At 25.0% G+C, this 17,303-nt stretch overlaps 1 protein-coding gene across 1 annotated transcript in view; it reads right to left on the bottom strand.

Moving 5' to 3' along the window:
- The window catches only part of LOC129969386 (limbic system-associated membrane protein-like), a 240,595-nt gene extending 223,595 nt beyond the window's left edge, over positions 1 to 17,000 (bottom strand). The window contains exon 1 of the mRNA XM_056083947.1: positions 16,681 to 17,000. Coding sequence (XP_055939922.1) covers positions 16,681 to 16,729 — 49 coding nt within the window. The 5' untranslated portion in view covers positions 16,730 to 17,000. The remainder of the gene's footprint in view (positions 1 to 16,680) is intronic.
- Positions 17,001 to 17,303: the final 303 nt, after the last annotated feature.

Here is a 17,303-nt window from a genome sequence, read left to right as displayed (position 1 = left end):
TTTTAGAATTTCTTACAAGAATTGTTTTATTAATTTAAAAATAGGAACTACCAATTTATAAATTATAAATATAATTTGAATTTTAAGTGAATCTTCCGTATTATAGGATGATAATATCTACTATTTTAAGTAAAAATAAGAGGCAGAAAAGGAGAATGATTTTCTCACAGAAATAAAACATTGCTTAAATATATCATATTAAAATTTATAGAATAAAATCTCAAATTTTTGAAATAGTATATTCAATTTAATTATAATATTAAGAAAAATATAAGTAGTTTGTTAACAAATGTAAAATAATTGAAAATCCCTTCATACCCTTATGAATATTGTAAATTAAATATAAGGCAGAAAAAATTTAATAATAGTTTTTATATTATTTCTGTAACAAACAATAAAAGGTTTTATACTATGTCTGTAAAAATATTCGGAATTATATCAAATTCCTTGAAAATGTTGTGACAAAATAAGTGATTTCAAACATTAATATTATAAAATATTAATTGTTCAACGAAAAATTTAAAAAAAATTTAGAAAAATATATAATTTTAAAGCTATAAAAAATTATAATAGTATTCATTTATATAGTGTACGAATAACAGAAAACAAATTAAAAAAATCAAAACACATAGAGCACGTTCTGGATACGAGTCCAGCTCGAAAAAGATTTGATGTCCAATTTTTTCGTTTCAACCACATTACTTTTATTGCCATAACTTCAAGAAAGAGAATATCCTCAAATTTAGTGAAAACTTTAATAAATCTTATTTAATTATCACATCATTAATTATGAAAATTTATTAAAATATTATCTAGTTGTTAAGAATTAATATGTTAAATCTGTAAATGTTAGGAAAATAAATTAAATAGTTAGAAAGGAATCAAATTAGATATAGCGATTGCTAATTATTTACTAAAATTATGAAAGTAAAATATTTTATTTTTTACGTATAAGGCATATCAGATCAAACTGGATATGTTTTGTAAAAAAATGGAATAAAAAACAGAATTTCAGTTAATTTTCATTTAAATATATATGATTTGGATATAATTAATTTGCAACTTTGGCAATAAATACAATGTAATTAATGGAAATTGAGGTTTAAGAATTTTTATTTATGAACAAAACATGCAAGATCAGATTTGCACAGTGCTTTATAATAATTTTAGTAAATTTAAATAAATCTATCTGATAAGTAAGAAAATGCATTTAGAATAGTGTATAGTCGTATAAAATAAAATATAAAATACATTAATCTGAGTAAATTATGCATATTAAATTTATGAAAGCTTATAACATGTTGTACTAAGAATAAGTTAATTTTCAACGTATAATTTTTTTATGGATATCATTCAAATTTATAGTAAACAGTAAATGTACCTTTTAAAATTGCGTTCTTACGTCCTACTGCATGATTAAAATACTCAAAAGAATATAAATATGTGCCATTCAGAGTTCAGAAAGCTATCATCTTTCAATATAAAACGAATCCTTTTTTAAATTGAGCCCAAGTGGCGTTAAATAAGAATATAAATAATGTAATGTATATAACATTTTCAGCAAAATTATTAACATTTTTGGGACAATATTTATCCAAATACCTTTAATAAAAAGTTTTCCACTATATAATATTTAACTAATAATAATTTCAGTAATAAAACTATCTAGATTCGAGGCTAAATTCGAAGAAAATGAAATTTTTATTCCTCCAAAGATGACTCTAATCTTATTGCACATTTAACACTCAATCAGATATGTCTATATAAGTATTTAGAATTTGGTAAAAAATCCTTGAAACAATATTTAAGTTAATAATATTCTGAAAAATAAACCTGAACAAATAGGACTATCCAAGTTTCAAATGTACATTTAAGTGAGTAAAAACTATTTGAAATATATGCATATGTTTAAAAAGCAAAAAAAAGCATTATGTGTAAGATGAAAGGCATGAAAAAACAATATTGGTATACAGAAAACATGAAGGAAAAGAAGTGAATGAAAAAAATGTTACAGCTAAAGGAAAAGTGAAAGAAAGAAATGAAAGAAAAGAAGTGAACGGAAAAGTGAAAGGAAAAAAAAAATGTTACAGCTAATTTACGAAGATACTTATGATGTAAATTTTAATTATTTTGCTAGGTACATATAAAGGGAAATGCTTGAATCGAAAGTAGATATAACAGAAATGCGATACACTGATAAACTACCAAATCATATTAGATTTTCAAATCTAATATACCTTTATTTCATAAACGGAGCAATTATTTAGATGATATAGGTATTAAATTAAGCGATACATCTATGTTTCATTATATATGTATTTCCATCACTAAATTTAAAAGTGTACCTACAAAAAAAAGGCATCTGCCCCTGAATCATGAAAAATACAAGATGGAGATGTAATATAATTTTCCGCTTTTAATTTGTTATTAATTTTTTGATATAGATTATTAAACAAACACTTCACATTTTAAAATAAAAATGTAATTGCTGCAATTATACAAGCAGGCAAAATTAATTAATTAAATTAATTTTTATATCCTATATGACATATTTTTTATGATTTTATTTCAATAAAAGGATTGCTAAGTACAAATATCCTGTTAAATATTTTTTTCTTAAAACGTCATTAAAGTTTAAGAACAACTGAAATTCAAATCAACTAAATTATATGAAATTATTTGCTTTGTCATTTTTGTTTCAATTAAATTATTGGAATAAATTATTTAGCTTATTTAATTAATATATCTAATGTGAATTTCAATTTCTAAAAGATAGCTACACTTAAATTTATGGAATATTTATTAGTTGCATGAAATGTGGTATTTTCTAAATTTTCTTTACGGTAATTAAGGTATAAATATTTTTAAAATCCTCCAGTAAGCAACATTTCAGAAAGATTTTTTAAAAAAATTTGAGTACGATTTCATATGCGTAATTTTTTTGACATCAACTTCACTTGTAATTATTATATCGAGTAACAATTTTCAATAAAAAAATGCATTTATTATAATAAATGTTTACGAATAACAATTTGAAGTAATAATTAAATCGTTTATTATTTTAATCACTTAAATTAACTTAACTCAATTAAAATAAAGCAATTTCATATTATACCTTTTTTAATAAAATTTAATGCTACATTGAAAAATTATCAAATTATTGAATTCGTATATAATTAAGTAAAGTTAGTAATAGAATAAGCCTTTTTTTATCCAAAATTTACAGAAATAAAAAAAAAACTATGGATTGTTAAATTATCCAAATATTTTATAACTGAAATTGAAAATAGCGAGAACTATCATAAGTATTTGAACCATTGTATTTGACTGTAGCCAAAATATTTTATCATGTTTCAAGATTTTTCCAGATATGAATAATCATTGTTTGCTAAGAAAACTTTGAATATTTTCACTTAATGAATATTTACTGTTATAAATAGATCGTAATTCGGTAATAGTCAGTGAATTTTAATCAATTGCAGTTTTATATCTAAAGTATCTAGATTAAAAACACTTACTAATTTCCTATATTAAAGAAAAGAAATTAATTTTATAACCATAACATTAAATATGCTTAGAAGTAAAATATGTTTAAACTTTAACTAAAGTAAAATTTAATCTTTTGGCATAAGATTTTCTTTATTAATTCATGCCATTCTTCCAAAGCCCTATAAATGTAGTTTTTAATAATACCGAACCGATGATTAAAAATTTGGTACACCTTTAATTAAATCTTTTGGAAAAGAAACTTAAACCAATATAAGTATTATGTAAACCGCCCAAACTGCTAATGTGTTATTAATTAAATACTTTCACTCAGCAAGCGGTGCATGGAATCTTAAATCACATTTTTCATTTGAGAAAAGATGGTATTTGACATATTTAAATTTTCCTCAGACAGCTCTTGCATTTAATTACGATGTAGTGCCGGAGCATACTGTATTAAAACATAAAATGTTCCTCAGTGAAAACAACAAGTAGCCACCAAGTGTTCACGACACCCGGAACCACGGGAAGTAAGTAATCCTGTTTACCTAAACGAGGAATTGTAATTGCCCTTCAGCAACTGCTTACTTATTCCTAAATAGATACCCTAACCTTTTCCCGAAATCGCTTTACAGGACACTAACTGATTTATTAAGATCCCGGCAACGATGGCTTTTAATTAATTTAATGGATTTCTAAACTATTGGGGGAGTCCCCGAAACATTGCGTTTGCATTTCTGGCCAGCATTGGACCTACTTTGAGTAGTTAAGTGTTTCTGATCGACGATGCTGCGGAACTTCCTAAATTCTGAATGTTACATATTTATGTTTGTTTAAACATCTTAAGCGAGCACTATGGCTTAAGGGATCGCATTTATTGCTAGTGTAAACTGGAATTATATCTATACCAGATGTATTCATCAGGAAATAACCGGAATTTACTTTAATGATCCTTGTAAGTTATTTGTATGTTACAAAATGCTAGTTGTGTAATTATAATTTGTTATTCATAAAATAAATACTATATGGATATTATTATATTTATTATATGGATATTATATTATGTGAATTATTTATATTAATATTTGAAAGGTTTATTATGTACGATATAAAATCCTTAATTAACCTACAAAACTCGCTAAAGCATGGAAAGTTTTTTAAAAAGTAATCTCAAATTCTGGATACAGTGAATAAATTATAAGGATGTTTAATGCATCAAATACATATCCCATTTTTTTCCATTTATATATATATATTTATTTCTAGCGATCATTGTGATTTCAAGATTTATTTGGATATTATCGATATTTCCGAATTTCTTTTATTATAGATGTTATACAAATTTATTTTAAAATATCAATCAGGCATTATGATTTTTTAGCCATTCTTTTTGCTTGGTTTGAATTACAATTAAAACTACATCTGATGTTTATATATAACATTTATAATATCTAGCATCTAATTATTAAGGACTTTTTAATTTTTAATGTGATATTAAACAATTAAAAATTTATTTCATAACTAATATTTTTATTTTAAAAACTGTGTATTTTCTATGTTAAAATTAGCCTTATATTTATAATACAAATTTAAATATTAAAAATAATATATTATGTACAGATTATCGTATAGTAAATTGAAATCAGCCAATGGAATTTATTAAATAAATTGATTTTTGTCAATTATCATATGATGAAACTCTTTCAAAGAGTAAATGTAATTTCTGAAATGTTACATTTGTGTTGATTGCTAACGTTAGATTTACTTTCAATAATTGCATTTTTTTGATCAATGAAACTCTCAAAATTTTGGAATTCTATATTTCACATATTGATAGTTATTGAAACTATCAATACTGAAATGTTACAATTGTGTTGCTTGCTAACGTTAGATTCACTTTCAATAATTGCTTTTCTGAGCAACGAAGCTTCCAAAATTTTGGAATCCTAATCTCTTGGAATCCCTAATCCTAATCAAAATTTTGGACTTTTGCTGCTTTATGTTATAGATCTATATGAATTTTTTTTCAGTAAGATTATGTTAGGTTAAAATTTTTCAGCCACTTTTCAGCATCAAATAAATTCAATCACATATCTAATATAATGTCATAAATAAGCTGTGACTTTTAGTCCCTTTCATTCAATACCTGTCCTAGATAATAACTTTCTGTTCCTTCCCCTTTTTTTCATATACGAGTGCAAAACTTCGTTACCTCAGACAAAAGCTGTTAATGTCGTTCGCAGAGAAGAGTCTGCGGCTGTAATGTTATATAGTCTCAACTAAGTCGTGAAATGTGCTGCTGTTCTCGTAAAGTTCGTGGTGGAATATTTAAGCAAGCAAACACATAATTCTTCTTTGCGCCCTAAAAACGATAATCTCAGCTTTCTATACTTCGGAAAGTGATGGCAAAAGGCTTCTCTCATATTAATGTAGTCATGAATATACATACCAGTGTCTGAAGACAGTGATTTAATGCCTTCATTGGCCTTTTACTAATCTTGCAACGCGAAGTCGTAAAAAAAAAAAAAAATCTAGATAGAAATGCGTAGGATGAAGTGGCGTGTAATGAGCTATGTAATAATGCTGCTTAACTATTTAGTTTGTTTCAATTATGTATTTATAATAAATTGAATACAGTATTAATGAAACTCTACTGTAGAACAAAATGATAAAAAAATGCCTATTTTTAGAAGAGCATCTTAGCATTTCATAATTAGAAAAGTCTTTTGTTTGAAAGGTCAGAAATGAAATTAGTTTTCTAATATTTATATTTATCCTAAATTAGTGCATCACAACTGACGTTTTTTAAAGGAATTGAAAAGAATGCATAAGAGTATATATAAAAAATTTACTTTTTTAATTTGACTAAGATAAGTAGCTACACATTTAAAAGAAAAATTAAATATTTTCTTTCATAGTTATCTTGGTATTTTCTTTTTGTAGTTTGAATGCGAAGGAAGAGACCGTAATTTCTTTAATTAGTGAAATAGTATTTATATAACTGCATAGCTTAAGTTGGGAATTTTTAGTCCTTCGATTTTCTGAATTTTGTATCTTGCTTTATATAAGATTTTTCTATCAATTGAGCAATTTATTATATACACTTTGGGCTTGAAATAAATGGATTTTTAGAACAAAAAGAGTGACCTTAGGAAGGTATATGTAATTTATTTTCCTTTTTTTGGCGCAACTTTAATTAGAATTCTTGGACCCAAAACGGGCAAATAAATTCATTAATACAATTTAAATTAAAAAAAGAAATTAGATCTATAATTTATTGATTAGTACTAATTAAATTGCATATAATTAAATAAACCCTAATTTATGAAAAAAATGTTTTACTTATGAATGCAATTTTATTTAATTTGAGAAAAATCCAATATGATTATATAATTTATTATAAGAGGTCTGTTAGAATAAAGTCATCAAAAAATGAGCAAATAAATATATCAGTGTTGAAGAAATGGATATTTAGAACACATTCCTGAAGTGAATAGCTATTACAGAATTGTGCTAAATATAGGTTAAGAATTTTAATCAAAATCAAATTATAAATTAAGGTTTATATAGTTTACCTGGTCATTTAATTTAAATACATCTTATTATAATATTTATAGAATCATTTTCGCTATTTATTGATAATTCCTATTGAATTTACAAATACTATCGAGAATTTGTATTGCCAGATATTATCGTTACTGTATTAGACGATACACTGAGCGACAGTAAAATTTCCTTTTATAGTATATGGATTTTAAAATTTCGTAATTAGTAACTTAATATACATAATAATATAAATGTGCATGAATTACCGTCTATATGTAAAAATATCAGAAATTTATAAATTCTTAAATTAAAAGGAGTCGATTATTTTCTTACATTTTGCATTTATTTTTAATTTAACAATATTGCAGCAACAGAAGTTGAATATTTAGTTACAATTGTAAAACACTACTTTAAAGCTTTAAATACAGGAAAGTGGACTCGTTATTGTACTATTTTTCTTAATTGTATTAGAGCATTCTTCATACAAGGAAGAAAATTTAATTTCGTATTACATTCCGTAAAAAAAGTTTAAAAATCCTTAGCATTTTGGCTGCATAGACACAATAAGAGTTTTATTTCATAATGAAGTTTCTTAATGTAATAATTTTTGACATAAAAATGTGTCATAAGGGAGGACATTTTTAGATTATATCGAAACGAAATTGCTTAGCCTATGCAAGTTTATAAGCATTAAATATTGCTTGTTTTACAAAATCATATTGCATTTTTTTAATAATTAGAAAATTTTTGAAGGTTTTGGAATTGTAAGAATGTTTCTCTTTTATTCTTTCGTTGCACTAAATGATTTCTCTTATTTTCTAAAGTTCCATAATAATAAAAATGTTTAAATATTCCAGGGAACAGCAATGAGTAATGGGTTAAATCAACTTTTTCAATTTTATAGAATATAACAAAGGTGGAATTTCACGATGAATATATTTATTGGCTATAAAGAAAGCCATTATTCATTCTTAGTTTTATGGAAAAGAAATCGCACGTAATTACAAATTTTCCGGCTTTCTGCTTATCACTTAACTATAACAATTAAGGTTTCTCTACCTCAGTTTTTCTTTTGTTTTTCTATATAGAAGAAATTTATTTAAATTCATTAGGATTCACAAATTTTATAAAATAATATTTTTTCTTGAAATTAAATCATTGAAAGAGACTGCCTGACATGAATAAAATATGTTTTCCTTTAAAAACAATTTGCACTCGTTAAAATAGACTATGTTATATTACTCATTGCGAAGTTGTGAAGATTTTTCTGACTTCCTAATAAATTTAAATTTGAAAAAAAAATATTCACCTATTCTGTTTCGCTTATGACAGAATTCTCTCATGGATGCAGTAATTTTTCTCTGTAAATCAAATTTCAATTATTTGCTTTTTATACTAAAAGATACCACTTGAAGAAAAATTTCGATTAAAAAATAAACCAAAAATAAAATATTTTTAAAATTTAAAATTTTCGAAATGCAATACGGAAATAATAAAATAGGATGAACTACGATTAAATGGTTAAGCAGAGATAGAGAAGGCATTAGATTGGGGTCACAAAGCGCTTCAGTAAAGTGATTTTTGAGTATCAAGGAAATTTGAAAATAAATAAGTTCATCACGAAAGGAAAGCTCACTTCTATTTATATATGTGGAAGTTGGCTTTCAAAATTTTTGAAATTTAAAAGAGCGAGGAAAATTTCAACAAATTTCAGACGAACTATCATACGCTTCATTATCCTGAAGTAATAAGAATTTTGCTTTTTCTCATCACTTTGAAACGGGCAACCAACAAATATTGCTGCTGACGAGCTTATATATGTGACAATTTTGAATTCGAAAACCCTTTATTAATAGTTATTTTTCTTTTATACAAATAATTTTTTGCGTTGTTTTAAATAGCTTCATTGTTTAGATAAAAACAAAAAAACATACAGATTTATTATTAAGATAATTTGTTTCTAGTAACAAAGCTTATTGATTGTTATATTTTTTTTTTGGTATTTTTCAATGTGTTTATATGACTGATAATGTATTTGCTTAGTAAATTAATAATAAATAAATTATCTCACAGTGCTGAAGTGTTCAGTTTAATAACAAAAAGCACTCTAAATTTGAGTATCATAATATTTTTTTTTTCTGAATTTCGAAAATAGTTATCTAAAAAATATCATTTTCAGTGTAAGCCACATTTGCTTTCAAAGGAAAAATGTGGAACCTACTTATTTTATTAACTGCTTTTACTGGATATCGACTTTAAAGTCACAGAAAAAAAAAGATTTTTCTTTAAATTTTTTAATGCTTTGATTATTAATAATGCTTCAAATTGCACAAAGGTAAAAAACTATAATGAGACAAAAGATGTTCAAGTTCAGTCATTTTATAGAAAAACATAGAAATCCATTTGTTTGTTATTTTTAAATAACTGCCCAGCATTGAATACATTATCTTAAAAAAAAGTTTATTATTATTATTATTATTATTCACATATATTTTTTATCTTAATTATTTTCCTTTTTCAGCTTGTTTTCAATCAAATATTCTCTTTTTTCTAAATATTAATTATAAATATTAACGTATTAGTACTATTATTAATAATATATCTCAAAATATTAAGTCGTAAAAACGACATATTTTTTTATCATTCGTTTAATCTTTTTCTATGATTTTGTTTTTATTTACAATAGCAAACAACAAAAAAGGCTGCTCTTTGGATTTTATTTCTGTAACCTACTACAGCTTCAAAACCAACAAATTATGAAGATACCTCCATTTAGTAATTATTGAAATCTAAGATACTAGGATAATTATATAACATATACAAATAAATTTGTAAGGTAAAATTTCTATCACATTCATTGATTGGATTTCAAATGGCAGCTTATGAGTTATTTGAGATGAATTTTAGTGAATGTGAATTTTTTAAAATCAGCCATGGTCGTTTCTACATTTTATTATAACACCATATCTGTTGGAAAAAAATGATTAATAATTTAATAAATCCTCATGGTCAATTATATTATTGATGAATAAGAAATGAAATCAATTACAATGTGGAAAAATAAATATTATAGTTTCTTTTTTTTTATAAATTTAATGAAATGAACTATTTTTTCATTACTTTCACCGAATAAATCTCGAGATTCTTATTTTGATTGCAAAAAATATTCACTGTTGCAAGACACAGTAAATGTTCTCTTTTAATCACGTGAAAATATAATAATAATTTAAAAATAAGTATATAAATAAATTTTTAAAATATCAGCAAATTGCTTCCAAAATTACATGCACTTGATGCGGTACTTGATTTTATTCATCTTCGTTGCATCGGTTATTAAAAATTATATGAATAATAATTTATTTTTGAATTTCATAATAATCTATCTAAAAACGAAAATTTTAAAGGAAAGACTAGGTGAACATTCATTTATAGGATCGCGTTTATTTAAAATAAAAAAATCTTTTCATTTTCTTATAAAAATTATAATTAAGATGCTGAAATACCGCTGGAAAATATTACTAAACTCCAATGCTTATTATAAGCGAATATAGATTTTAATTACATATATTTCCTACATTTTTTTCGATTTTACAATTTAGATAAAACTTTGAAATTATCAAGTATAATAGGTGATATCACTAAAATATAGCAAATGTAAATTTACGTTTAAATATTTTGTGCTATTTATCTTCGAAGGATCAGCGAATGTTGCTATTAGAAAAATGAAAGTAAATAAAGATAAATATTGTCAGGAAGTAGAGGAAGAAGAAAACTAAAGAATCGTACATAATATTCAATGCAAACAATATTCGAGGTTCTGACCCACGGACCATCCATAAGCAGCAAAAGTTATTATTAATTCAGTACAGAGAGTAAGCCATGATAAATGGGCAAAAAGATAGTACAATTACTGGAAACATCCCTAGGGTTTCAGGGACGGAGAATCTGCAAAAATTAGTTCCGATACTATACTACCTTTCGCGTCTCCAATAGTCTTGCTTTTTGGGAAGGCATATTGCATTTTATACATTTTTTTTAAAGTTTGCTTGCATATAATTGATTTTCTTGCTTCCAAGAATTTTATTTTGGAGAGTTAATTAAATTTTAGGGGCTGGCTTAGAAATTTATTCAAACATGATTAATTTATAAATACAGAAACACTGGATTTTTAATGTGGGATACCGTGTATTATTTCTCCTCAAACGCGGAAGCAGGTATTGACAGTGTTTGCTTGCATATTATTAGGAATTAATGTCTATGTAATAAAAGAACAAATTAGTTTGGAAAATGGTGAAAGTATAATATATTTCTCTGTTCCAAAAAATCCTTAGAAACTTTTACTTTTACTTTTAAATCATTATACTGATGAACAACAGTTAATTCTGAGGTGAATGACTGAATGATTCACTATCTTCCCTTAAATGTTTATTTGAAAACAGAGACGGCACTTGTAATTTATAAAGTGATAAATTTATTGGAAATGTTAAAGTTAATAATTTAGAAATTTCACAGATGTATGAAGTTTTAAAAGAATTTTGTATTTCAAATGAACAAAACGGCTTAATACATTTGTATTCCATAGTATGTAATGAAAAGAATCAAAAAGTGATTCAATTCTCAAAAGTTGTAAACAAATTCTTCAAAAACCTTAGTATTCTAGAATGTTTTATTTACTAGCTGTAGATTAATGATAAAATAAAGTTTTTTAATATCAATATATTAGTAAGCTGCCGTTTCACATTTCATGGATTAAGGGATCAGCTTGTGGTACTTTCATTCTCTAAACATGTACCAAATTTTATTATGAATTATTCACAATTAGGGTAAAAGATTTTAGGAAAATTCCCATAGATAGTTCAAAAAGAATGAAGAACAAAATGGAAAGAAGGAAATAAATATAACCGTGCAAAATGTTCAATATATAAAATAGTTCAACTCGTTTTAATTCTAAACCATAGAATCAAAACTTGTTTTTGTTAACTACCATCTTTATTTCAAAGGGATTTTGAAAGCTTGATTCGTAACAAATAATTCCCAGTTAACAGACTGACATCAAATATATTATTTATGGTGTTACTCATATTTCTTTGAAAAGTAAAGAAAAAAGAATATTTGAGACCGCTAAGGAAAGATTTTTTAGTTCAACGAAGCAACCCTTAACATCATATCTTTATTATGATTTAGATGCATTCTTACTTAGATGGCTGCTTTACGAATTTTAAAAATATCTATGACTTTTTCACACATACCATGTTTTTATGATCTTAAATTTGTCATTTTAGAACTTATTGATTTTAATTATTCTATGAACGGAATATCAAGAAAAATATCTTTAAAAAATAATCGGTTTTAATTGTTCTTAAAAATATTGGTAATACACCATTATAGTGTCTCTAACGTAATATTCCTAAAAATGGAAAAAATAAATTTGAAAATTGACTAATACCTTACATTTTGTTAAATGCACAACGAATTAATGAAAATAAATTTTTAATTATAAGTGTATTTCATAATTATAAATCTTCTAAGGAATTGAATATATATTAAAATGTGATATCATGCATTTTCATAGAATTTAAAGAGTTTCTAATTATTTAGCTAAAATATTCATGTTCGAATCATTTTGCAATAAAAGGAATATTTTAAAATTTTGATCAATTACGAAAATATATTCGCATGAAGTGACTTTAAAACGTTATTGTTATTTATGAGGATTAAAACTATGAAGTTTTCAGAAGATATTATAGTTTTTAAAATTCTGTCTTTCGTTGCAATGGTGTAATGGCAATTTAGGTCTAACGACAATTTCGGTGTATTGATGTAACGACAATTCTAACCACAAAAAAAAAAAAAAAAAAAAAAAAAAACTGGAATACAAAGATCAGTATGATTAAAGTTTAATAAATCAACGAAATCATAAAAAGTAAATGGGGAATGAAGTCGTCTGGTTAAAATGCAATCAATCAATGAAATCAGAATGATTAAATAGTCAAAGTAGATTTTAAATAAATAAAATTATTTCTATTTATTTATTTATGATTTTAAGAGCATTTTATATGAATTACTGAACTGTTCAAATTATGTAAATTAATTAATCCAGCTTCAAATACCATTTCGATTCTCCTCATCACAGACTGAAGAAATATTCCATGCACACAAAATATTTTTTAATGAAAATATCTTCAGATATTTTTAACGATTTACTTTACGAATAACTAGATACAGAGTTCCAAAAAGTACAGAAGCGAGCGTATTTTGGAGTTTCAATTGTAAGAACAATTACAAATCAGATATTTTAGGTAAACCATAAAGAATGCATAAGCCGTTATAACAAATACTTATTCAAAATGTTTTCTTTACTCTTCAAAATGTTTTTTTTTTTCGTATTTGAATATTCCACTCATTTCTACAGGAAATTTCACACATAAAAATTCATGTGTAACTTCTGCAGAACGAACTGTAGTTTCAAAACATTCAGGTTACCTTTTCTATAAAGATTCTTAAAACACTATAAATTCCATTTGACCAAAATAACAAAATTCAGTCAAACCGTGAACATTTAATCAAAAGCATTCGAAACTCGTGAAACGTTTAGTCAAAAATTTCAGTTGATTGCTTTATGAAGTTTCCAAGAATTTCTTTCTTGAAATTACAGATTTTGCATGCCTGTTTCATCAGAGAAGTCATTACGTTTTAAATACCAATTTTCACCCAGTTTATTAATTTGCTAACATTTCCTACAAAAGACAAATTTAAATTTTAGAAATAATTTATATTCTTCAACTTTGTAATTATATAGCTTAAGGAAAAACAGGAGCAATTTCGAAGTTTTAAAGCATTTTTCAAATGTATTTATGTTTTTTTAAAAAGAGACTACATACTTTTATCTCCTTTAATCTACTAATAATCGAAATTTGTAGTTTGCTCTTTTTTTCAAGTATATTTTCTAAATATATGCAAATGCATGAAATTGTTTGTTACACAATTAATTTTAATTCAACTTCCTTATTTCTAACACCCACTAAAATATTTGTTTCCACTTAATTTTTATATTTTATTTCAAAGAAATTGATGGACCTGTCATATCTTTTAATATCACAATTATATCCAATTTTCTTAGTATAAAAATAGAAATAAAATCTTATACTTTCAATCATTTAGAATATTTTCCCCCCTTTTGTGCTGTTTCTATAAGGCAGTGTGACATCCGCTTTTCCTTTATCATTTTGTTGGAATTGGTATTTTTGATAGTGTTAAGTTTCAATAATATTTAGAAATATTCAGTATATATTTAAATTTTAAAATTATTAATATTCTTCCCTTTTATTCCTTTAATAAAAAAGTAAATATATTTCCTAGTGAAACAAAATTACTCTATTATAACTAGTTGAAATAACATTTGATAATTAATAACAAATTGTAAACTAAGAGTAAAAGGAACTCTAATTTCAGTTGGTTAGAAGGTGCAATCTAAGTAAAATTAAATACATTGAATTAAACTTTTATCCTTTTTTTCCTTTGTATGATCTGTAACAAATTTATTTCAGAAAGTCATTAACCTGAAATGTCCGAAATTTTCCAATAAAAGCAGAGTCAATATTTTGTTTTTGAAAGTTTGAAGAAATTAAAAGTTAACGAATACTTAGAAGAATAATTTGCTTTTTACAAAATTTCAGAGACAATTTGATGTCACGGAAAACTGTTTCGATAATTTTAATAACGCAGACTTTACCCGGAAGGACTGAAATACCGAGTAAGATCATAATTAATTTTTGATTTGTAAGAAGAAAAATATCGATATTTCTTGTTAACATAATTTTACTGAAGTTAATTTGTTGTGATTCAGAAGCGAAATCATAATGATATACTACGTAGGCATAACTCATACGAAAATGGCTAGTTTCTAAGTTAGTTTTAGCATTTCTTTATAAAAGATGCCACTTTGTATCTTTATCCACAGCTTTTTCGTAGAATCGCTTGCAAACTGTCACTTCACTGTGGCAAGTTGTTTAGGTGAACTTTCAGTTATTGAATTTCAAAATCAATCACCTTTTCATGTACATTATCATATTATATAGTATTACGCATCTTTCAAAATGAAAGAAAAACAGTTAAATTTCCTTGCTAATTTACATAATTTAAATAATCATTTTTAAGAAATTACTGAGAAATTTACTTGTCATTTATGCATTTGCCCCTATAACACCTTAGTTTTTAAATGCATTGCAAAATTTCAACTTTTGCTGTTTTTGAAGGAAATAAATAACTAACTGTAGATAAAATTTAAAAAAAAAATAAACTGCTTTAATGTCTAATTCCAAAGTTTTTCATTTTGTAATCATTTGAACGTTATTCATTATTTTTGAAAAAAATGGTGTTTTTTTTCCTGCTATCTGAGATTTTCTTTTCTTCAGAAAGACACACATAAGTTAAGATCTTTATGCAGCGTTTAATCGAAAAAAAATGCAAATTATATATATATATATATATATATATATATATATATATATATATATGATTTTAAGTTTATTTCTCCTTGTTTTTGTGTCAACTTCAATAACTATACTATGTGGGTTTTTTTTAATCATTTAGTGTTCTTAAATTATAATTACAAATTTTCATTAAAGTTATTTCAGAGAATAAAAATCTATACTATTCTCGTTCTTTCAATATTTTGAAATTTCTAATTGAAGCAAACAGAATATGAAAATTTCAGATTAATGCATTTGGAATGTTTTTGCATATATTTCATGAAATTTAATATATGTGCTTTGAATCATGTTAAGAGTTTTACCCGAAATGTTTTCTCAATTGTTTGAACAACCAATTTATTTAATAACCCCATTATAAGGTTTTAGGCCTTTTGAAATATTTAACTCCTCTTTCAATCATTTTCAAAAGAAAATTCGTCTGAGATACTTAATTCTTATAAATTGTTACATTAATTAAATTATTTAATGTTAAAAGTTAATTTTCAATCAATTAATAATTTCTGGTAAACTTTTATTATTAATTTATTACGTCTAGGCAAGTGCAATTAAAAATTAATTTATTTCTTGTACAACGTTTATATTTTCTAAAATAATTCATAAAAGCATCATTCATTATGGATAATATTTTATGGTAAAGTTATGAATTAGCAGGATTTGTAATTTAACAAATTGATATTGACTTAGAAGATTTTCACATTTGTATTAAAATCGGCATACTATTTCAGTTTTACCGCAGAAGAATAGTTGAGAAAATTGGAAGACAAATTTGACAATAATTGATTTTTTTAACATTAGAAATATATTCAATTGAGAATTTTTTTTTTTTTTTAATTTTGAACATATTTATTTAACAATCGGAACTGACTTTCAAATTAGATTTAATTTATGTATTTTATTTAATTTTTGAAATTTAAATGTATGTTCGAAATATTACATTTCGAGCTTAAATAAAATAAATTAATTCGGATTTAATCTTGTGAAGTTAATTGAGGAAAAATATTTAATTAATGTGTGGGACAATTCCATTAAATTCTTTTTAATTTTCATATTTTTCTAATAATGAAGATAATAATTAATATCTTTTAGTAAAGCAATTATTACTGATTTATTAGTCATTACTTCCATATAGCTTAAAATCAAAGAAGAGACAACTTACCTAGCACGTAAAGAAACAGAAAGAGATATCCAAGGCGACTGCAATTCATATTTACAATGTTCCTTCAAATATTAGAGTTTTAAAAAGAAATATATAAATCTCTTTCTATGGTGTTGTTTTATATTATTTCAAAAGAATTGTGTTATTAATTTTCTAGTCCATTTCAACAAAACCTGAAGTTTATTTTACACGAGCAATATTCAGACTGATAGTTCGCTGAGTGTTCTAAAATATCGTGAAGTTCTGAACAGCATGGGAGGACTTGTGTTGCACAATGTGGATAATTTTGTGCTTGATGCAATAGTGGAAGAGTGCGCCAGCCAAAGGAAGACACGGAGCGAGAAATGATATTATAAACTAGCGCTTAGTAGCATTCATGCTTCTGGCGCGCGCTTTCGGCGCATGTCCGTTGTAGGCGGAGCCAGTGCGCAGCCGTGAGCACGTGGCGCGCGGAGGCGAGAAATTATATTACCCTGGCAGCTCCTTGTTTTTATCAATTGGATGCTTCTTACAAGAAAGGGCGCATACTTTCATCACAGAGAGATGGGGGGGGGAGTTGAGCAATGATACTAGACTTCTAAATTTCCTTTTCTTTTTTATTGTAAGTGTATTCCAGTTCTACT

The sequence above is a fragment of the Argiope bruennichi genome, chromosome 5 (genome assembly GCF_947563725.1).
Source record: "Argiope bruennichi chromosome 5, qqArgBrue1.1, whole genome shotgun sequence".
NCBI lineage: Eukaryota > Metazoa > Arthropoda > Arachnida > Araneae > Araneidae > Argiope > Argiope bruennichi.
This window is presented reverse-complemented; position numbering and strand designations above follow the sequence as displayed.